Source organism: Coniosporium apollinis, assembly GCF_000281105.1.
Source record: "Coniosporium apollinis CBS 100218 chromosome Unknown supercont1.47, whole genome shotgun sequence".
NCBI classification, from domain to species: Eukaryota; Fungi; Ascomycota; class Dothideomycetes; genus Coniosporium; species Coniosporium apollinis.
The window spans coordinates 20,240-41,422 of record NW_006913309.1 but is presented as its reverse complement, the minus strand read 5'-3'; the positions used below and the strand labels follow the sequence as shown (position 1 = coordinate 41,422).

The 21,183-nt window shown below is 55.3% G+C and overlaps 5 protein-coding genes across 5 annotated transcripts; 3 read left to right on the top strand and 2 right to left on the bottom strand.

Annotated features, from left to right (window-relative positions):
* Positions 1-177: 177 nt before the first annotated feature.
* W97_07936 (uncharacterized protein) lies at positions 178-5,702 on the bottom strand (the record flags this gene model as incomplete). The annotated part of the gene is made up of 3 exons (XM_007785805.1): positions 178-215; positions 271-436; positions 510-5,702. 3 exons carry the CDS (start codon positions 5,700-5,702, stop codon positions 178-180), a joined length of 5,397 nt encoding a protein of 1,798 aa, XP_007783995.1.
* A 3,255-nt stretch (positions 5,703-8,957) lies between these two features.
* Positions 8,958-10,857, top strand: W97_07935 (isocitrate lyase; the record flags this gene model as incomplete). Its single annotated transcript, XM_007785804.1, has 5 exons — positions 8,958-9,161; positions 9,214-9,369; positions 9,420-9,762; positions 9,831-10,383; positions 10,467-10,857. The coding sequence occupies 5 exons, from the start codon at positions 8,958-8,960 to the stop codon at positions 10,855-10,857; spliced, it is 1,647 nt and encodes a 548-aa protein (XP_007783994.1).
* An 880-nt stretch (positions 10,858-11,737) lies between these two features.
* On the top strand, positions 11,738-14,029 carry W97_07934 (uncharacterized protein; the record flags this gene model as incomplete). The annotated part of the gene is made up of 4 exons (XM_007785803.1): positions 11,738-12,189; positions 12,489-12,864; positions 12,915-13,195; positions 13,249-14,029. The coding sequence occupies 4 exons, from the start codon at positions 11,738-11,740 to the stop codon at positions 14,027-14,029; spliced, it is 1,890 nt and encodes a 629-aa protein (XP_007783993.1).
* Positions 14,030-14,781: 752 nt separating this feature from the next.
* On the bottom strand, positions 14,782-16,457 carry W97_07933 (uncharacterized protein; the record flags this gene model as incomplete). The annotated part of the gene is made up of 3 exons (XM_007785802.1): positions 14,782-15,472; positions 15,536-16,157; positions 16,214-16,457. 3 exons carry the CDS (start codon positions 16,455-16,457, stop codon positions 14,782-14,784), a joined length of 1,557 nt encoding a protein of 518 aa, XP_007783992.1.
* A 1,495-nt stretch (positions 16,458-17,952) lies between these two features.
* On the top strand, positions 17,953-19,862 carry W97_07932 (uncharacterized protein; the record flags this gene model as incomplete). Its single annotated transcript, XM_007785801.1, has 7 exons — positions 17,953-18,081; positions 18,133-18,339; positions 18,421-18,557; positions 18,606-18,712; positions 18,763-19,322; positions 19,393-19,579; positions 19,645-19,862. 7 exons carry the CDS (start codon positions 17,953-17,955, stop codon positions 19,860-19,862), a joined length of 1,545 nt encoding a protein of 514 aa, XP_007783991.1.
* Between the last annotated feature and the right edge of the window lie 1,321 nt (positions 19,863-21,183).

Genomic DNA, 21,183 nt, shown 5'->3' with positions numbered 1-21,183 from the left:
CCGCTGCGCCAAATAGACGCAGGGCCGAAGAGCAGAAAAAGTAGCACCATAGCGCCGTCATCGAGATCATCAACTAGTGAACGTGCCTAAGCACCCTGAGGCGCGAGTGTCGTGGCTGAACAGACTCCATCTTCCCATCTACAATCCAACACGTCCTTCTGGGTAATGCAAGGCCGCTCAGAACGTCTCGCTCTCGAAGCTGTCGCGATATGATTCTGCGTACATCTGTCAGCGACTTCTCGATGTACGAGAGTGTGGGTAGGGACTCACCAAGCGACCTCTGATCAACAGGCTTCCTCCTCACGGTGCCGGAGTTCCCATACAGCGGCGCACCGTTCGTCTGACTCGGGCTCCTCGAGCCCATGGGCCGGGGGCCCGTGATTCTGCGGGCGGGCGACTGCATGCTTTGGTTCGGTTGAGGCGAGGGCGTAAGAAGCTATTACAAAATGATTAGCAAAAAGCCTATTTTACGGAACCCAAGAGAGACGTATTTGAGAGAAACCACTCACCCTCGCACTATCGCCTTCCATGCTATACCTCTCCTCAATCGGCGCGAGCTGGTGTCCGCTGCCCGGCGGGCTACTGTACATCATCATCTTCGGCGCCCCCATACTCTCCGGCTCCTGGATCCTAGGCGGCTGCTGCGGAACCAGTGGCCCATCGTCCCTCAGTCTGCTCGACCGTGGCGGACCCGCCTGCTCAGCCGCAGAGTGCGCGCTGTAGCTGCCCTCCGACACCGGGGAGTAATTCCCCGCCGTCCCCTGCGTGCCCGTACTCATCCTGTTGCGGTTGAGCGCCAGTGCAGGCGCCGAGCCGTAGAAGTCTGCGTCGGGGGTGGCGGGCGAGCCCTCGTAGTTATAGGCTTGCGATTCGAGGTGGCTTTGGTGGCGGTGCGTGGGGCCCTGGCGCGGCTGCGGGTGCATGAGATTCAGAGAGTTGCGGTGGGCTTGGTATTTCGGGTCGTCCGTTGGGCTCTCTGGGATGAGAGGGGAAGGCGAGCGGGCGTTGGCCAGGTCGGCTGACACCTGGGCTTGCTGCTGCGCGGCGAGCGAGGCGTTGGACCGCAGACGATCATCGTCTTGGACTTCGTAGCCGTCGTAGTAGTTGTTCGCAAGGTTGACGTTTGAGCCTGAGCGTGAGGCTTCCGAAGATGGGCGCTCCTTGCGGCTACCGCTCATGCGCGGGGTCGTCTCTTGCGCGGTTGATGAGGTTGTCTTGGACCACCTGGAGATCTTGGGGAACCCGAAAAGCGAAGAACTGCCCGATTTGTGTTTCTTCTTGGAAGAGCGCTCCGGACTCTCGGGACTGACATAGGCCGCAGCGGGTTGGGGCGGAGTCTCCTGCGACACGGATCTGTCCCGCCTCACCTCTTGTGTTGGGGTGAGGAGCCGTTCTTCGTTGCCATAATCCTGGTTCGCAGGTGGTGTGGCCTGGTCATAGTCATCGTCCTCTTCGTCCCGCTCGAGAACAGTACTGATACGGTGGCCAGAATCAGACGCTCGGCGTCCATCGTAGCCCGAGTGCATGCCGTTCACCTGGCGCGAGGAAGTGTTTGAAAAGTAGCCGGACTGCCCAGGTGTCGATGAGGTGCCAGCTTGACCCTCGGGCTCGTATCCTGTATCGGCGGCTCTCATCTTTTCGTACGAGTCCAGGCTATGAGAAGGCTCGAGTGATGTCCTTTGCACACCTTGAGTATCCTTCAATCCTTCCACTTCATCCAGCAGCTGCATAAGCATGGCTTCAATGTTCGCGAGATCGTTTGAACTTCGCATACTCAGGCCCTTTAAAGCCCGTTTGAAGACATTTTTCCTCTTAGTCGGCAAATCCTCCGCATCTTCAGTTGACCGCTGCCGCGGCACCCTCGGAGAACCAAGAGGCTGCGGTCGCGGACCTCCGAGCACCTTCTGGACTGTCATCTCTGCATCTCTGTCGGTGTTGCTCATGATCAGGCGATCCTGCTCCGCAATGAACCTCTTCATCTCCTCGAACGAGTTCCTCATCTCAGCTGCGCTGCGCACAAGGGTCACCAGAATCTCGGTATCACGAGCATTGCGTTGAGCATCGCGAACAGTGAGGTGATCCATGAGCGCAACGACATCCTTAGACTGGATGCGATCGATACCCTTTCCTGTAGCACTGTCGTAGATCGGAGAGCCCATGCCATGAGAGTTGCCGCTGACTTGGCGGATGTGACCCCGGTTCTTCCCTACAAACGGGTCGGCATCAAACTCATTCTCGGCCTCCTCATCGAACAGCTTGGGCGCATTGCCCATCAGTGGCTGTTGATATGGTTCTGGAGTGATACCGCCTGCATGCGGGGCGGAGATGTAGCCTTCGTCCTTCCAGTGACCAGGCGGGCTGATCGATGTGACGTTCTCGCGAGCAGCATATGAATCATGATGGAAGCTGCGTTCAACTGTGTCCTCATCATCATGCTCATCTTTCACAGACGGTTGTTGGCCACGGGTTGGCTGGTAGGTCTCCGGCTGCTTATCACGGTTGATACGAGCCGCAGCGGCAGCGGCAATGCCTGCAGCAGTAGCGCCAGCACCACCAACTGCAACTGCTTTTGCCGTGCCCAGCTCCGGCTGCTCGTACATACGTTCTTCGTCAAGCATATTACGAGACAGAGGAGGTGTGAGTTCGGGATCTCTCGTCCAGCGGTTCTGGCCAGCGCCGATGGGACCCTGGATTTCTGAAGGATTTGTTGTCAATTCCGACTCGTCGTCTTCAAGCCCATATCCGATCTCAGGCATATACTCATCTTGTCCTGGGAACGCACTCGCACCCATCCGGGGCATGGACTTTTCAGAAACAGTTCGGCTAACGCTCTGTTGAGGTGAAGCAGTTACAGGCCGATCCTGCGACGGAGCGGTGACGGTACGGTTCTGTGGAGAAGCGCTTGACAGAGCCTTCGCCTGATCACGGATCGCATGCCACCTTTCTTGGCTGGGATGTTCGTAGCCTCGATGCGGAGTTACACTGCCAGAAATAGATCGATCCTCTACGACCACGTCCTGACGTGCCCCAAAGACGTTGGGTTGGGAGCCAAAAGAGTGTTTGAGCGGACCGGAGCCGGACGATCGCACGCTCAAAGTAGACGGCTCGTGAAGAGAAGCAACCGCCGACTCTACAGCTACCGGCGTACGAACATATTCGGGATTCGCGCCGACACCACGGATATCGTTCTCAGCCGTGACTGGTACATCCATGCTAGTGTCGGTGTACCGAGTATACTGGCTGAAATGCTTGTCATCTAGAAGAGACGAACCGTTTTGACTGTCGTACTCAAGGTCCGAACGATATTGCTCATTAACTTCGTGTTCATGATCAAAGAATTCACCAACGTCCTTCGGTGTACGGGTGCCAGACTCATATGCAAGCTCGGAGTCGTGCAAAGGGTCATCCATAAGGATATCTGACTTCCTCTCAAGATTGATACCTTGCGGCCGTCTCCTCGATCGGGCGACCTTTGTGCTCGGCGACGATTCCAGGGAGTCGATTGAAAGGTTCGACCTCTGCCGGCTGGCTGCACGGCCAGCAGAGGAGAGCGATGCTACACTCTTAGCGGAACGAGGTACAGCCATATGACCAGGATCATCGCCCTCCATATAGCTCGCAATGCTCTGCACCGGACTGACCTCGCGAGTTGGAGAGTGTTGAGAATAGCCATCCTGGTCAGTGTGCGCGTCGATGTCTTTACTAACAAGATCGTGAGTGGTCGCTTTGTGGTACGTCGTGGGAGAACCGAGGCCACCTAGGCCAGCGGCAGCGAGAGCGGCATGCCGGGCCTTTGTCGATATGCTTCTGTCGCTTTTGGCGCTTTTTGGAAGACTGATCTCCCCCTGGGATCGATTGCCCTGACTGTAAAGTCCTCGTGCCGCTGCGCTTCCGAGCGGTGTCCGATTTGGCGTTCTTGGCGCCGGCGACATCATTTCTCGAGGCGTTCCGCGGCTGACCTCACGCACGATAGGATCGCGCACAGGAGTCGAAGATCCTCCTCTTGATGACCTCGATACTGGCCTCTCTGTTTCGGCGGTGAGTATTGATTCCCGTGTAACATCCGACGGGATCTCGCTCTGCATGGGCATTGGAGGGATGTCCTCCTTGTTCCAGTCGTCAGGCAAATCGGATATGCTAGCGGTACGGCTTCTGCTCTTGCTCTTGCTTCGCTTCTTCCTCCGTTCTCTAGTATCTCTGGTGTCCGTGCTGGAAATGGAGTCATGGTGTCGAAGAGCAGCGGCAGTCAACCCTCCAGCGGCACCGACGGCCGCAGCCTCTTTCAAGGCATGGCGATCTTTGCTCTTCTTTTGGTGAACCTTCTCATCATCGCGGATCACCGTGTCCAAGGAGTCGTCGAGACCGTAGGATGCGCTCCTTTCGGTTGACCCGCGGCTGGTGCGCCGCACCTTCTTGCCCTTGGTTGAGTCGCCGGAAAGTGTCAAGCCTGGGTCGTCGCCGCTGCGATTGAGGACAACCTTTGGCTTCTCAGATAGATTCGGAGCGCTTCCAGTCTTCGACACGCGACGTCGCATGTCTTCGCGAGAATCCGCTGTGGCAGTCGTTGCAATTGAATCCCGTGCTGTGCGTTCAAAGTTGCTCCTGTTTTCCTGTGTCTTCTGTTGCTCTTTCAATGCGTTCAGCTCAGGGATGATAAGGCGACGAATGGCATCCTCGACGGTCTGGAGCAGTTTGGGGTTGTTGATGGACGATGCGGCGGAAGTCCCTGATCGAATTGACTGCGCATCTCCAGATCTGCGGCTGATGTTCGACGTGAGCAAGCTGGACTCCGCACCCGGCACGATGTCTTCGCTCCGCTCACTCCTGCTCGATCTCCGCCTTGACGACCTCTCAGCTTCTGGCAACCGATCTTTGCTAATGCTGCTTTCGCGACTCCTTGTCTTCTTTTGCTTCTGGGGAGGGTCCACTGCCTGGCTTGCAAGCTTTTCCATGACTTTTTGTGTGATACGCTCGCGACTCAAGCTTCGACTCCTTCTCCGCGACGGAGCTTTCAGGTGGTCTGGGCTCATTACCTCATCCCTCTCCAAGCTCCTGCTTCTTGGCCGTGGCGGGCTCTGTGTGCTTGCTTCACCTTCCAGCATGCTGTCCGGTGGCATAGACGAGATATCGGAAGGGGCAGGAATGTATCTTCCGGCAGAGAGCTCCGACCTAGACAGCTCGCTAACGTTCTCGAGCACCTCGATCTCGACAGGAGGGCGCCCACTGAGATTCGACTCGGAGGACACGGAGACCTCAGTGCCTTCGGGCAAAGCGGGCTTCTGCTCGCGGTTGGGCGTGCCTAATGAAATGCGCCGAGTGTAAGATGGCTTCCTGTCCTTCCCGACCTGCGTGATCTGTATTTGATCGCTTCCAATCTTGTGCTTCCGGCCAGATGATGGAGTTACCCGCACTCGAACGCTGGGTCGGGAGTGCGTTTTATCTCCCGATTTCCCGCCCTCAAAGTACTCAATCAGGAGTGATGTCTGCGACTTATTGCGCCCGTGTCCGAGACCTTCCTTCTTGCTCCTGACCTTGTCGGTTGTGACCGTGATCGGGCTACCGTCCTCGGGTATGGAGTACGACGTGCGATCGGTCCGGCGCGAGATGTCTGTTGCGAGATCGTCGGCTATGGCGCTGCCGTTGTCGGCGGAACTGACGTCCGTCGGTGCTGGTAGAGGCGGTCTTCGTGTGTCTACTCCCATCGCGAGGCTCAATGGTGGCTTAGGTGGCTGCTTGCCTTCTCAGCGAAGACATGGATGGCAGGTGGTTCCGTACGATGTTGTAGTCCTGCGATCTCTGCAGTGGCGGGGGAAGTTTCGGTAGTGAGGGAAGTCGGAGGCCCTGGTTACTCGAAGGTGACTGACTGATTATCTGGGTTCGTAGCACGAGGCTACAGTGCGGCAGTTGTCGGGATCAGCCAATAAGTTCGTGAACTGAGTGGCTAGGCTGCGAGAGCTAAAGACTGAGCTTTGGGATGTTCTGCAGTGTTCAATGAGTGACTGAAATGCCGTCGGCCGATTGTTCGCAGGATCTCATGACAAGCTGACGGGTTGGCGGTTGGTTGGAAACGCTGTTGTGCTGTCGCGGAGCTGGTTGGCGGAGTGGTGTAACAGCACCGCGGCAACTGGAAGCTGCGAGACTGCGGAGTTGTTGAAGGGCTATCGACCCCAATGTCAAGATAGCGCAGACCCCGGCTGGAGCTGGGCAGAGATTAGGGAGGCAGCGAGGGTCGCGACAAGGTTTGGCCCTGAGAGAGGGTGGTTGAAGTGAACCTGCGTTGCGCAAAGGAAAGCTGCGGCGGCTTGGGAAATGTCACGGCTCTGGGTCGGCCAGCTCTTGCAGGAACTCCGAATCAAGATGTCGTGGCTTGCGGCGCCAGCACAACAGAGCGCTAGGATCAATCGGTGACCTGCCGAGTGTGAGCTCCTCCAGTCGTATCGAGTTCTCAAACTATTCTAGAGGCTGGCTGATGGAAACAGATGTGGCGAGCAGCTCCACCGCGCGGCTGTCCCAGCACATCGTCCGCCTGCAGTTGCGTTTGTTGTCACTGCTGGGAACATGCGGCACTGGTCCGGCCCTCGAGCCAGGGGATCTCAACGAGCGGATGCACATGGCGCCTGCAGCTCCTGCAAGCCCGCGTACAAAATTGGGGCCATGTGCTTCCTCGATCTGCAAGTTGAATTTTTAGTCCATCAAACGGCTCTCCGGACATCCATATTCACGCCGTCATAGGCCGGAAGGGAAACACAGAGGCTGGATTAACGGCTTATGATTCATGGATTGGTACGGCATCGTACCAGTGCTACATGCACTATAACCGTTCCTACGCCTACCTGCAGGCGGTCACTGGCAGCGCAGCTTCTAAGACGTCGGCTTCTGCTTCAAGACGCACGCTGGAGCTTTCACCGTCACTCTTCTGAACCGATTTAGCGTCGGCTACCGAAGACCAAACAGATGGCTCACAGGCCCGGAAGAGGTTGTCGGGACGACCCTTAGTTTCTCCACCATCGCATTGAAGGTTTTGAGGCTTTTGTAGCATGAGCGCCATGATTGGCTGTGTGGCTGTTTGAGCTTCACCCGAACGGCCCGCAGTTTGACACTTGACAACCTCCATCGAATTGTTCCGAGATTCAGTGAGGCTTTCCGGGCCTTTAACTAAGCGGTGCAGCCCTGCAGAACGGCAAGATTGCAAGCCTGAGGCGGCAACGAGCTGACTACTGACCGCTCAATATCAGACTCATGCACTACCTGGTACGAGGGGAGCTTGTCGAGCACTTGATACCCGCCGTGTTCTGCAGCACAGACGCTGCATAGGGTAGGTATTTTCAGGTCTACTGTCTAAGGGTCATCCGAAAAATGCGTTGTTGTAGGCTGCTCGTGGACATCCAGATGAACAGGCTAGACACAGTTTACAACCCGGGAATGGCTAGGTGACCTACACACGAGATGGCTAAACCGCTGAACGACTGACGCTCTCTATGGTGTGGAAGCTGTCTCGTTGTTTTACGTTTGGCAAGATCATGAGTCCAGCTCAATCGTGTATCTGGAAAACTACCAGCTACCAGCCAAAATGCGGCAAAGGGCTTTTCGATTGGCAATTAGCCGTTCCTTCCTTCCTTTCTGATGACATCAACTGCTTCTTTGGTAGAACATTCTCGCCTCTCTCACAGTGCAACTGTACTGTGGCATACACATTCAGGGTTCTGTTATTGTCTCTGTTTGGGCGTTTAGTTACACCCACCTTTCGGTTGTCTTCATACTCAGGACGCGGAGGCAATAACGAGTCGATAAGGTATGGGTTTTTTGTGAAGAGCCTATCTTCGTTGCAGTGAGTTGCCTATCGAATGTGGTCAAGACACGAGATCCGCTCCGCAGCTTCCCTGGTGAACATGCGTTTAACATGACCATTTTACGGTTCTAGTTCTAGATGGCTACAGGCATCGGATTGGCTTCATACGAGAGTCATGATTACACTCTCCATCTTATATCGTTCAGGCACCCTTTCGTAGCGGCCAGTGAGGCAGCCAGGAGGTATCGGCTCGTAGGAAAACGGTCTCTGATAAAACGAGTGGGTTTGACACGGACTAAGGGAACAGTCATTACCTTATTCCAGGCGCCATACTCCCTTCGGGTATTTGTGAACCTCGCGAAGAACCGGAACAATCATATCATGAGCCTTTCGTGCCTTTCGAACTACGGTGCGGTAAAGGTGGCGGCTTCCACCTGGCCTAGCCGAACTTGTAAACAGCCGAGGCCCATCTCCGTTGGTACCGGCCCAACTCATAGCAACTAAATATTCGAGTTCATTTCTGCAGCGAGATGGTAATGCGCCTGCGGCGAGATGGCAATGCGCAAAGGCCAAGTGAAGTCTGCGATACTCAGCGAGCAAGTGTGCTGGTGTTCAGTGCGCTAACCGGGTGCCTTCTCCAAATTTATTTATCCAGTTCAAGGTCGTCGATCCCCAAATGCTCTCCGCCAACGTCATGCACGTGCGACAGGCTTTCCCCACACAAACGCTAGCCTTAGACGCCTCGCGCGCGGATCATCACAAGCCGCCCTTGAGATTCCCTTTGGGCCGAGGATATTCGGCCCAATGGTGCTCAGCAGCTTGAGATCGAGCAGCTGGCAAGATGAATCTCTGCTCCAGCCCAGAGAGCAAGCTCAAGGCGTCCCCGAAGCCGTTATGTCATCCGGCCTCTCCCGAGGGCAGGAGGGTGGGAAAGGCCTTACGCGTAGTTGACTAGCACGCTCATCACTGGCGCAAGTGATTGATATATTCTTGGCTCCCCCGCTGCTCTATTCCCGAGGTGCCATTACGTTCGCCTTACCTCTAACCTTTGCTGTTGTTCTCCATCCTCCTATTCTATCATCACATCGTTAACCGTTACTGTACTGGCTATATGTCCAAGCTGTACCATAGCTTGAAGGAGGGAATTGAACATCTTCTGCCGCACGACATGTCGCCAATCGACGCCGAGCAACAGAGGTACGAGGAGGAGGTTGAGGCCGTGAAGCAGTGGTGGAACGACTCGCGATGGAGGTTCACCAAGAGGCCCTTTACTGCTGAGCAGATTGTGTCCAAGAGGGGGAATCTGAAGATACAGTACCCCAGTGCTGTCATGGCTAAGAAGCTATGGAATACCGTGGAGAAAAGATTCCAGGTCAGTGCCCAGTAGACGACATGATCGATTGTACGCCGCTCACAACGAGTAGGAGAAAGACGCCAGCTATACATACGGCTGCTTGGATCCTATCATGGTCTCTCAGATGGCCAAGTACCTCGATACCGTATATGTTTCCGGCTGGCAATGCTCATCCACAGCTTCCTCGTCCAACGAGCCAGGCCCTGATCTTGCCGACTACCCCATGGTATGTTTTGCAACTCAAACGCCGGTAGACGGCCGCTAACAACCTGCCAGACAACTGTCCCGAACAAAGTCGAACACTTGTTCATGGCTCAACTTTTCCACGACCGCAAACAGCGCGAGGAGCGCCTCAGCACACCGAAAGCCAACCGCGCTGGCGTCGCCAATACCGACTTCCTCCGTCCCATGGTCGCGGATGCTGACACCGGTCATGGTGGCTTAACCGCCGTCATGAAGCTTACTAAGATGTTTGTCGAGAAGGGTGCCGCAGGCATACATATTGAGGATCAAGCACCGGGGACCAAGAAGTGCGGACACATGGCTGGAAAGGTGCTCGTGCCGATCAGCGAGCACATCAACCGCTTAGTCGCCATCCGCGCGCAAGCAGATATCATGGGTAAGCAGTGTTAGCTGGAGTTAACCATATGACAGCACAAGCGACAGTACTGATGAGTCTCAATGCAGGAACCGACCTGCTAGCAATCGCGCGCACAGATTCCGAAGCCGCCACGCTGATCACCTCGACCATTGACCACCGCGACCACGGCTTCATCATGGGCGCAACGAACCCCGCGCTCCAGCCCCTCAACGACCTCATGATCGCCGCCGAGCACGCCGGCAAGAACGGCATGGAACTCCAAGCAATCGAAGACCAATGGACCGCCCAGGCCGGCCTCAAGCTGTTCCACGAAGCCGTAGCCGACACCATCAACGCCGGCGTGCACGTCAACAAGGCCGAGCTCATCAGCCAATTCAATATCCTTTCGAAAGGGAAGAGCAACTCTGAGGCTAGGGCCATTGCAAAGGGCCTGACGGGCGTGGACATCCACTTTGATTGGGATTCGGCGAGAACGAGGGAGGGGTATTATAGATACCAGGGCGGATGCGAGTGTGCGATCAATCGCGCGATTGCGTACGCGCCGTATGCGGATCTGATCTGGATGGAGAGCAAGCTGCCGGACTATGCGCAGGCGAAGGAGTTCGCGGATGGAGTGCACGCCGTATGGCCTGAGCAGAAGTATGTTTGAGCCCCGCCTTTCCCCTTTCAGAGATTCGACACCATCCGCGGGCGGGTGGGAAGTCTGCTAACAGCCGCAACAGACTCGCCTACAACCTCTCCCCCTCCTTCAACTGGAAAAAGGCCATGCCCCGCAGCGAGCAAGAAACCTACATCCAGCGGCTAGCGAAGCTGGGCTACTGCTGGCAGTTCATCACGCTCGCCGGCCTGCACCAGTCGGCGCTCATGGCCGACACCTTCAGCAAGGCGTACGCCAAGCAGGGCATGCGCGCCTACGGCGAGCTGATCCAGGAGCCCGAGATGGACAACAAGATCGATGTTGTCACGCACCAGAAGTGGAGCGGGGCCAATTACATGGATGAAATGCTCAAGATGGTTACGGGCGGGGTGAGCAGTACGAGCGCCATGGGCAAGGGGGTTACGGAGGATCAGTTCTCGGAGAAGGGGGCGGGAGCTAGTGATGGGGCGTCGTAGATGGATGAGGAGGAGAAGGGCGGATGGCCTGTTATGAGACGGGCAATTGGAAAGGGTACGAGGGTTGGATAGTCGGGCGTTCGACGCGAGATGTAAAAATTGAGTGTAGCAGTACCTATCTTGTCTGAATGGCTTGGTGAGCTGAACGCCGCCTGTCTCTGGGAGGCCCTCAATAGTCAATAGTGACTGTGCAGCTGTGACGCTCCTAAACGCGCTCAGAATTTCGCGTCGGGTTCGTCGCCCGCACGTGGAGACATCCTCGGTTCATGCAACTCGGGAAGCCGGCATTCTGTCGGTCACTTGAAACGGTGCCGATGTCGTGTACCAAAGCCGACTGCAGCTGCCCCAGGGTCTCCCAAATCCCCATGTTATCAGCACTTCAGCATCCTGGACGAGCGGTGCGTCACAATGTCCGACATGTCAGTCACGACTCTTCGCAGAAGCACCCAAGGCGCGAGAATTCACTCCATTGAAAATGGGTGGGACAGAGTTAAGTACCTATCGCATCATAGCTGGCACGCATCATGGATAAACGGCACGGCTACTGCGGCTTACATACCCCAATGCCCTCACAAGCCACCAAACGGCTCTCTAGTCCTTAAGGTAGGGTCGCGATGCACTGTACGATGCATCTTCTCTTCAATCTCATTCCTCAAACCACTTCGCTGCCGTGTCTCTTATCTCCCTTACCGCCGCCACCAGCATACGTCCCAGCACTTAGGGATCGTCCTGACGACATGAGCGGAGTTCAAGAGTTAAGACCGAGAACGTTGATGTGACGAACGTGTGCTACTCTCAAAACAACTGGAGTATAGATACGAGCCGTGGTACCACGTCAAGGCCGTCGTAAAGAGGAGGACCTGTACTACAGCACACCGCCATGGCGCCTCCTCAATCCACCAGCGCGGCCACCTCGTCCCCTTCAGGCCCCTCCATAACAATCTCCTCGCCCTCGAACCCCACAACCCCGACCCACGAGCGTCACTCCTCCATCTCCTCCCATACCAGCACCTCCTCTGCCGCCTCGACCGCAACAGACGACTCCCGCATCCACCCGCCCAACGACGATCACCTGTCTATATACCACGGCGACCTCGGCGCAGAGAGGGTGCTCAGTCCGGCGCTATCCCGCACGAATTCGAGACGGCCGCCGTCGCTGAAGCGGAATGTGACGGCGAAGTCGATGGGTGGGGCTTCGGTGATGACAACTGCGACGTCGGATCCAGTGTTTGAGATTGACTTTGACGAGGATGATAGAGCGAATCCGAAGAATTGGAGCATCAAGATGAGGGGCTTGATTATTGGGGGTGTGAGCTATTCGACCATGACTGTGTAGGTGTGGTTTTCTTCTCGCTCCTTTGGTTGTTGCTCTATGGAGTTGTTATACGTAAAGTTCTTGTCAACTGTAGGCGCTGGGAAACTGTTACGCCGCGCCATGTGAGGACCGCGATGCTAGTGCTTGGGCGAGCGCGGACATCATCAGGTTTTTATGGCTCGAGGCAAAAGACAGGCCAGGCCATGATGTGCCACATGTCTGAGGCTCAGCCGATCAGTCATCTGTTTCATTCGCGAGGAGCGTCCTCAATTGGTCCTTGCTTCCTCAAATCGCGTTGCTGACCTATACTTCACAGCGTCCTCTACTCTACCTCTTACACATCCGGCATCCCGGGGATGATGGAGACCTTCGGCATCAGCTCTACAACAGTCATAGTGCTAGGCCTCACGACCTACCTCTTCGGGCTGGCCGTCGGCTCTGTTGTCCTAGCTCCCCTCTCAGAGATGTACGGGCGCAGGCCTATCTATTTGTTCACAATGGCGCTCTTCATGCTCCTTATTCTGCCATGTGGTCTAGCTCAGAATCTTGAGACGATACTGATCACACGCTGGTTCGGAGCCTTCATGGGCGCAGCGATGATTGGGAACGCGCCGGGAACCGTGAGCGATATTGTGAGCGACGAGCACCGGGCGCTAGCGTTTAGTATATGGAGCATTGGGCCTATGAATGGGGTGAGTGCCATGCATGCCTCATGCGAATCCGCACCTGACATCCTTCACAGCCCGTCATCGGCCCCTTAATAGGCGGCTTTGTCTACGAGTATCTCGGCTGGCGCTGGACCAACTGGATAGTGATGATCATGTCCGGCGTCGCTTTCGCCATCATGGCTTGTATACCGGAGACGTACGCGCCGGCCATCCTGCGTCGCCGCTCTAAGAAGAAGAAGAAGGAGGCGGGAGACAATAGATGGTGGAGCCGCTATGATGATAAGACGAACTTCTGGCCGCTGCTTAAGGTGAATCTGAGCAGACCGTTTGTCATGACTGTTACGGAGCCGATATGGTGAGTGCTTATATACGAACAAGTACGCATCAACCACTAACACCTCACCTTAGTATATTCTGGGACCTCTACATCGCCGTTATCTACGCAATCCTCTACCTCTGCTTCGTCGCCTACCCAATCGTCTTCTCTCAGCTCCGCGGCTGGTCCCCCGGCCTCACCGGTCTCGCCTACTGCGGCATCGGCACGGGTTCCCTCATCATCATCGCCTGCGAGCCCCTCTGCCGGCGCCTCATCAACAGCCACGCCCCGGACCCGTCTACCGGCCGCCCGCCTCCGGAAGCAATGGTCGCGGTCGTCTGCATCGGCTCGATTTGCGTGCCGGCCGGCCAGCTCATGTTTGCGTGGACCTGCACCCCGAACGTGCACTGGATCTGGCCAATTCTGGCGGGGATACCGTTTGGGGCGGGGAATTGTGCGGTGTTTATTTACAGTAGTAACTACCTTGTTCACAGCTACGGCATCTACGCGGCTTCAGCGCTCGCGGGGAACGCGGTTGCAAGGAGCGTGGTGGGGGGTACGCTGCCGCTGGCGGGACCGGCGATGTATCAGGCGCTTGGGGCGAATTGGGCGGGTACGGTGCTTGGCCTTATGGAGGTGGTGTTGATCCCGATTCCGTTTGTGTTTTATAAGTTTGGCAGCAAGATTAGGGAGAAGAGTGCCTTGATTAGGAGTATGAGGGAGGATGCGGAGAGGTTGCAGGGAAAGAAGATGAAGGCGGAGGAGAAGAAGGCGGCAGAGGGGAGAGAAAGGAAGGCTGGCGCTGAGGGGAAGGATTTGGAGAGTGGAGGAGTGTTAGCTGAGGTGGGAGTGAAAGATGAGAAGGGAGGTTGAGACGTGATATCTAGGAGCAGAAAACGAGATCTGAGTGGATTTTCTTCCATATTGACGGACCTAGTTGCTCGCTGTCAACGCTTGCTAATGGTACCAATATCACAAGCTCGTCCTGTGCTGGCGTGCTGCCCCTCGACACATGCCCCGCCAAGTCAACGAAGTCCGCCCCGCGGCAGTTTCACTCAAATTTCTCAAGCACGCCATGTCCACGAGCCTTTTACCGAGCTGCATCTATGCTGCCGCGGCGTCACCCACACTCGCACGGAGTGATTCTTATGGGCGCTTTGCCTGCGCGCACTAACCTGTTCAACACGTTAACTGACTCCATCGGAAGAGTCGCTGGAAGAAAAGCGCTGCGCTGCCGGCTTGTCAGGTTCAGCGGGCCGCTGGTTGCTTGTGGAGACTCACGCTTCACGCGACGTTCTACGATTCTTGCGTCTTTCCGGATCAGGCAGGGCTTCCTTTGTTCTCATGATAGAAGGGCGCGAAACGGCGCCACGCGACAAGGAGGGCCTTGGACATCTTGTCTATGCGCTCGACCTTCTTTACAGCCAAAGAACTATTATCGACGCACTGGCAGTGGAAGCTCAAATAAATGCAGTCTTGATACGCAGCACTCGAGGGTTTGAAGTTTCAATAATTATCTGCAGGTGCTCCAGAGCACCTAAGCAGTCTGTATCGGGGGTCACTTTAAGGCTCACGAACGTTTGATCGGAGACTCACAAGTATCTACCCCAGTCTATCTTTTTTCTTTACACAACCGGCGCCCTCCTTTCTATTGTCATCCACATATCCGTCCAGAAGCTCACACCACCTTTCACAACATAAACCCCCGGCCTCTCCTTGTTCTTAAACTCCGGCTTGAACGTTCTTAGGAACTGCACCGGCCCCTTGTATAGCTCCATCAATGCGATGTCCTTCCCCAGACACACTCTCGCCCCATATCCAAAAGCCATGTTGTACTTATTATATTCCTTCACTTTCTCCTCACTCTCGAGCCACCGCTCAGGCCTGAACTCGCCAGCATCCTTCCCATAAACATTCTCGTCTCGGTGGACGAGCCACGGATTACACGCCACCTCCATGCCTTCAGGTACGAACTGGCCGTTCAGCTCCATGCCGCCCTTTCCGACCAGTCGCGGAAAGATATTGGGTGCGCTCGGGTAGAGCCGCATGGACTCCTTTACGCAAGCGACGTAGTACGGGCAGTGATCCATTACCTCGGCGTACTGCGGGATCTCAGAAAGGTGGCCAGCGCGAGTTGCGGCGTCGATCTCGGCCATGAGCTTCGAGTAGACGGACTCGTTGCATAGGATGTACTTCATTAGAACTTCGAATGCGGTGCCGGTGGTGTCGGCGCCGGCGAGGAGGACGAGAAGGATCTCGGCTTTGATGTAGTCCATTTCCAGGGGCTTGCCGTCTTCTGTTCTGGCATCGAGGAAGCTGTTGATAGGTCAGCCTGCCTTCCAGCTGCTGCCCCTACGTTTCCTGCTGAGGTATGCTCACGTTTGTAGTAAGTCGACTCGGCCGCCCACCTTCCCGGACTCCATATCCTTCTGCCTCTCCGCAATCAACCTATCCCTGAACCTCATCAACTTCCCAATCCCCGAATCCTGCTCCGGCGTCGCGACGAGGTACTTCCCCATCCACGTGCTCTTGACCCAGTACGTGAACGGATACAGCCTAGCCATGATGCCAAACGGCACCAATCCCTGGTGGAACCCCTCAATCAGCCCTCCCACATCCTTTCCTTCCTCCACGAATCCAAACGGCGCCCCAAACCCGATCTCAGACACAATATCATACGCCATGTAGATGGCCCACCAGTTAAACTCGAATTTCTGACCCGTGGTAGCGAACTTTTCGTCCAGTTTGCTGATCCAGTGTTTCATGCGAGTGTCGATCAGGGGCTCCATCTTCTTGATGTTGCTGAATGCATACGGCCCGGCTGCTACTTTGCGGAACTTGGCGTGGGTGCGCCAGTCTTGCATGTTGAAGAGGGACTCGGTGCTGCCGAATGAGCCCGTTATGTAGTGTTGGGTCTTGTTGGCTTGGCGATGGTATATGTCTGGTAGTTTTGTGGCGTCTGAGACAAGGAGTAGCGTTGGAGTAACGCGGATGACGGGGCCTGGCACGTTTGTCAATTAGAGCCGGTTGCCTATGCAGTCTGGGCTAGAGCTGTACCGTATTTCTTATGCAAGGCATACTCGAGCTCGCACTCGTCCTCTTTTACGTTGTGATAGGCGACCCACAGGCGTGTTACACTGCCCCAAAACGGGCCAGGGAACTTGGAGAGAGGGTGGAAGAAGCGGTAATAGGCTATTTGGTAGACTACCCGGAAGGCGATGTAGACAGAGAGCGCGAGGAAGAAGTTGCCCACGGTGAGCTTGGAGAGTATAGAGCTGCCCACGTTGCTGGCAGAAGCCATCTTGTCGGAGGTGTCGCTAGAGCTACAAGAGGCAGAAAAACGGTGATCCAGTTTGAAAAGACAGTAAGTGAGAGAATGGCAGGAATGTAGAAGTCAGAGAGGGAGAGATCAAGCAAAGCCGAGGATCCAACGGTGCCGCACTTCCTCGTGGCTACATTGACTAGCAATGCATGAAGCTTATCTGGAGGGGTATCCTGAGCCTCGGAGCCCAGAAGCAACCCCTCGGAGGCTTCATGGGAGCTTCCATGCCACGCTGGGCAACGGCTGATACCGAATGGTATGGATTGTCTCCGCTCTGCAAGAGACAGCTCAAGGGGGATGCTGCAGCTGCAAGGCTAATCCATGGCTCCTCGCCGGCTCCTGCAGAGAGTCAACCTGGCATTGAGGCCGCTATGCCAGGGTGCATTCACAGCGGGGAGCTGTGTGGAGAGGCCCAGTTGATGGACTTTGCTTTCGATAGGGTGACGCTTGGTGCTTCACATATCGACAGACATCGGATGATTCCCTAAAGGACCCTTGATGTTCCCTTGATATGACCCGCGCTGCGCTATGCTCCGCACCGATGTTCCGGCGTTCAAGTCGAATCTAACGACATCTCGCTCTTTTAATACATACCAGGCGCATTCCATACCGGCTGTGCCCCCGTCTATCAGGGACGGTCTCCAATGGCAGTGTGATCACCTCTCTGATGCACAATAGAAAGCTGCATTTCCCTGATGTGTCAATCTCGAAGGATGCTGCATTGCTTGGAACCGTCCGGTCCGAGCCAGCGGTTCAGCCGTGAATGAACCCTGCGGCGGAATCGGGAGCAGAAGCGAGAAGGCCGCCATTGCTCGAACTACATGTCACACTTGGACGCGAGCGCGCTTAAGACCACACCAGAGCTACGCCTGTGTTCATACCCTTGCCTCAACCTCAGGTATCTCCAAGCCACGATGTACTCCAGTATCAGTCATCGATTCTCCCCGTCAAGCGACCTATGCCTGACGCAGGACAAGGCGCAGTCGTTCAAGCGCTATGGGCTTGGGTAATCGGATGATCTATGCCAATATCTCTTCAATGTTGCTGGATGAGCTGATGCGAGGGGTGTGCGGTAGGCGGAAAGACATGGTGGTAACGAAGGCTGGAGCGTTCCTCATCTTATGAAACGCCATGGCAACTGCCACGCGGCGCTGGGCAGGCTCTGTAGCGTGCGTATGCACGGCGGTAGGGTAATCTTGAAAGATGCGTAGGTCTTGGTCTGGCCCGGCAGCTGCCATGCATCGCTTCCTTAACATTCCGACTATCTGATCCTTTCCGCTAGACCCGGCTATGTCCAGAGATCTCTAGCTATCGGAAAGAATCTGAGTACTCAGGTAGTCCCACCTACATACGTTCTTCCATCTCTATCACCTTTTCTGCCGGGTTTCCGTACTTTCGTCCTCGCTCGTTCCCCATTACTCTCGTTTCCTACACACAATCTGCGGCTGTCAGCTGCAGAGAGTCGGACAGCACCATGCTTCAAGGACAGAGACTTTATCTGAACTCCCTTGTGTCCGGAGGCCTAGGCTTCATCACTTTTGGCTGGGATGCAGGCGTTCTGGGGGGAGTCCTCTTGACTCCATCGTTCCAGAGTGCTATGGGCGTGCGTACAATCTGCTCCGGAGGTTTGACGGACGATAGATCTGACACATAGAAGTACCCAAGCGTCACGACAATTACCATGATTGCATCGGTGTTCCTTCTGGCGTCGTGGTTAGGCTGTATCATCGTCTCCATTGCTGGCATGATGATGGGACGGAGAATGTGGATCATTGCTGGCAGCATCACTCAGATTCTGGGCTCGATCGTGTCTGTTTCGAGTTTCGGCTACGGCCAGTTAATCGCTGGGAGGGTGCTGGTTGTAAGTCAACACAGACTCCGAGAGGGCCCTGGCGTGCACACATGTAGAGACAACCAAAGGGGAACTGATATCTTATAATAGGGCATCGGCAACGGCTTCTTGACATCTATGATCCCAGTTTACGTCGCCGAGATGGCTGTTCGGAAAGAAGATCGCGGTCGCGGTGTAAACGCCATGATTGCATGTGCCTCTGCTGGCACCGCACTGGCATACTGGACGTAAGTTCACCTTACCAAAGTAATAACGCCTCGTCTGATTACTGGCAGCGATTTTGGCATGGTCTTCAGGACTGGACAGGTTGTCTGGCGGTTCCCAGTAGCCTTCCAAATCTTCTGGGCTCTTTTGACTATTGGCACGATCTACTTCAATCCAGGTATGTGCCTACAGATATCGGCAACTGCCCACAACTAATCTCATAACCAGACACCCCTCGCTACTACTACGCGAAGTCGCTTCACACCGAAGCGGACGCACTGCTCTGCCGTCTCTATGCCACTGAGATATCAGATCCAGTCGTCGACGAAGCAAGGAAAGACATTCTTGCATCTCTAGAGCTCGAACGCGCCTCTACCGCCAGTCTGCGCATCAAAGACTTCTTCTGGGACACCTCAGACGTGCAAGCCGCACGCCGCATTCGCACAGGTGTCATCCTAGTCGGCCTCGCTTACCTCATCGGCACGAACATGATCTTCTACTATATGACCGTCATATTTCAATCGTACATTGGTCTCGCGCCACTCACAGCCTCAGGCCTCTCTGGCGCGGCTTGCACAATCCTGGCGATCGCCAACTTTGTGGGTGTCGCGTTCATGGAGAAGCTTGGGAGAAGGACATGGCTTATGGCCGGCGCGGTCGGTTTAAGTATCTTCATGGCGGCGTTTATCGGCTGCCTGGCGAACCCGGGCACAAAGACTGGCGCTGCGGCCGCCGCCATGTTATTCTTGTGGATTGTTTGTTTTGCACCTACGTGGGGTCCTGTTACCGTGATACTCCTCCCTTTCCCTTAATGGTTTCAAAATTGAAAAGAAGAGTTGGCTGACAAGCGTGATTCAGTATGTCTATGCCTCCGAGATTATGCCACTCCGCTACCGTCATCTCGGCTTCGCGCTCTCTATCTCAAGTCAATGGATCATGGCTTTCATCACCGTCTTTGCTGGGCCAATCGCTATTGCCGATCCCAAGGTCGGCTGGAAGACGTGGTTCTGGTTCTTGGTGTTCAGCATTGCCGCAGTGCCCTACGGTGAGTACATAATGCCCAAGTGGCGCTACTAGCGTAAGATATCAGTAGCTGACGTGCCTTTTCAGTCTACTTCTGCTGTCCGGAAACCCGCGGTCGTAGCCTTGAGGAGATTGATCTTATCTTCATGTCTGAGAGTGCTCGAGGAAGCGCAGCGGCCAGGCAACTAGAACATGGTGATGTTGTCAGCTTCGGTGACTTGGAGACTCCGCCGTCGATGGAAAAGACGAACAAGCGTATTGTTGTGGAAGAAGGTGTTAGTGATCAGCCACAACTACGGGCATAACCGTGTTGTGGCAATGAGAACTCCTGACAGAAAACTCTCGCTCCTGGCATTGAGAAGCCTCGACATACGCAGTATCCATCATCGATGATCTGAACAGGAATGATCTTAGCGCTTTGAGACTGCGGATGAACGGCTGATTGCGTAGCAAGTCATTTCGCTCCCTAGGGTTGAATCCGGAGCGGCGCGCCCAGGCGATATTCACGATACTTTCTACATAGCCTTCTCAATATATGATAGTCGCTAGCACTGTTCTCGTTGCTTGTGTGATTTGTGTTACTCGTATCTTGAGGGCATGACATTAACGAACAACTTCACGGCGGTCGTGTAGACGACGGATCTCATGTGCGATATATGACCTCAAGCTGACTCTAGGCAGCGAGTAAGCGGGCCTGTAGAATGGCTGGCCAGCTTGAAGCTCCTTTCAGTCATGCCGTCAATGCGCTGATCTTACGTAGATATCAATTTGCTTACATTTTGTGTGTAATATCTAGTTTAGCACAAACGAAGGTGGCGGAAGCGGGCTGGCAACTATTGAGCTGAGGGTGTCGTGTCCAAATGCTTGACCATTACAAAACAAGCCTACATAAAGTATAAGGGAGCGTTCGGTAGTCTCGGCGGAGCAAACCATAACAACCAACGTAAGATAAACGAGGAGATCGTTCAGACCACTCCGCTACCCAAGACACAAGATGCCGAATCCACTCCGCTCTCAACCACAATCCTTCCCCCTCATCGAAGGCGGATCTGGCTCATGGTCCGACATGGAGCGGGCTGGTAGCTTGTCCTGTCCGGTGGTGTGCCTCTCTTCGTGGGAGCTGCATGAACATTTCAAATTCAAGCTAAACAGCATCAGCTTACGCTTCTGGTCCTGTCAGACCCAGTTTTTCGATAGTCAGGCCTCCCATGCCATGGCGGCACCGAGCAATCACTTCCCCGTGCAAGTTTCAGCTCAAACGGCGTCCCTGAGCCGTGCTTGACTGAAGCTAAGCCTTCCCGGTTCGCGGGCCGCACCTGTCAAACGGCCCAGCACGCTGCACCAGCCGCACCAGCCGGCAAGGAACAGCCTGCAAACCGTTCCTTGCGGGGACGGCCGTTACAGGTACAAGTGTCCAACGCCTCCGATTCGCAGGCACCATCGGGTGTCCAAGAAGGCTTGACTAAACGCCTTGAAGCTCAATCTAAAACCGTGATCCTCAGCATGCTCAGGGAGGCGAGAGCAGCGATCGCCGGGGCTCGTACGAGTTCCAACACTCCCCAGATAGCGAATGCATCCGAACCGCGATCATCAGGGCCATCTCGTCTCGATGATGTTCTGTGATCC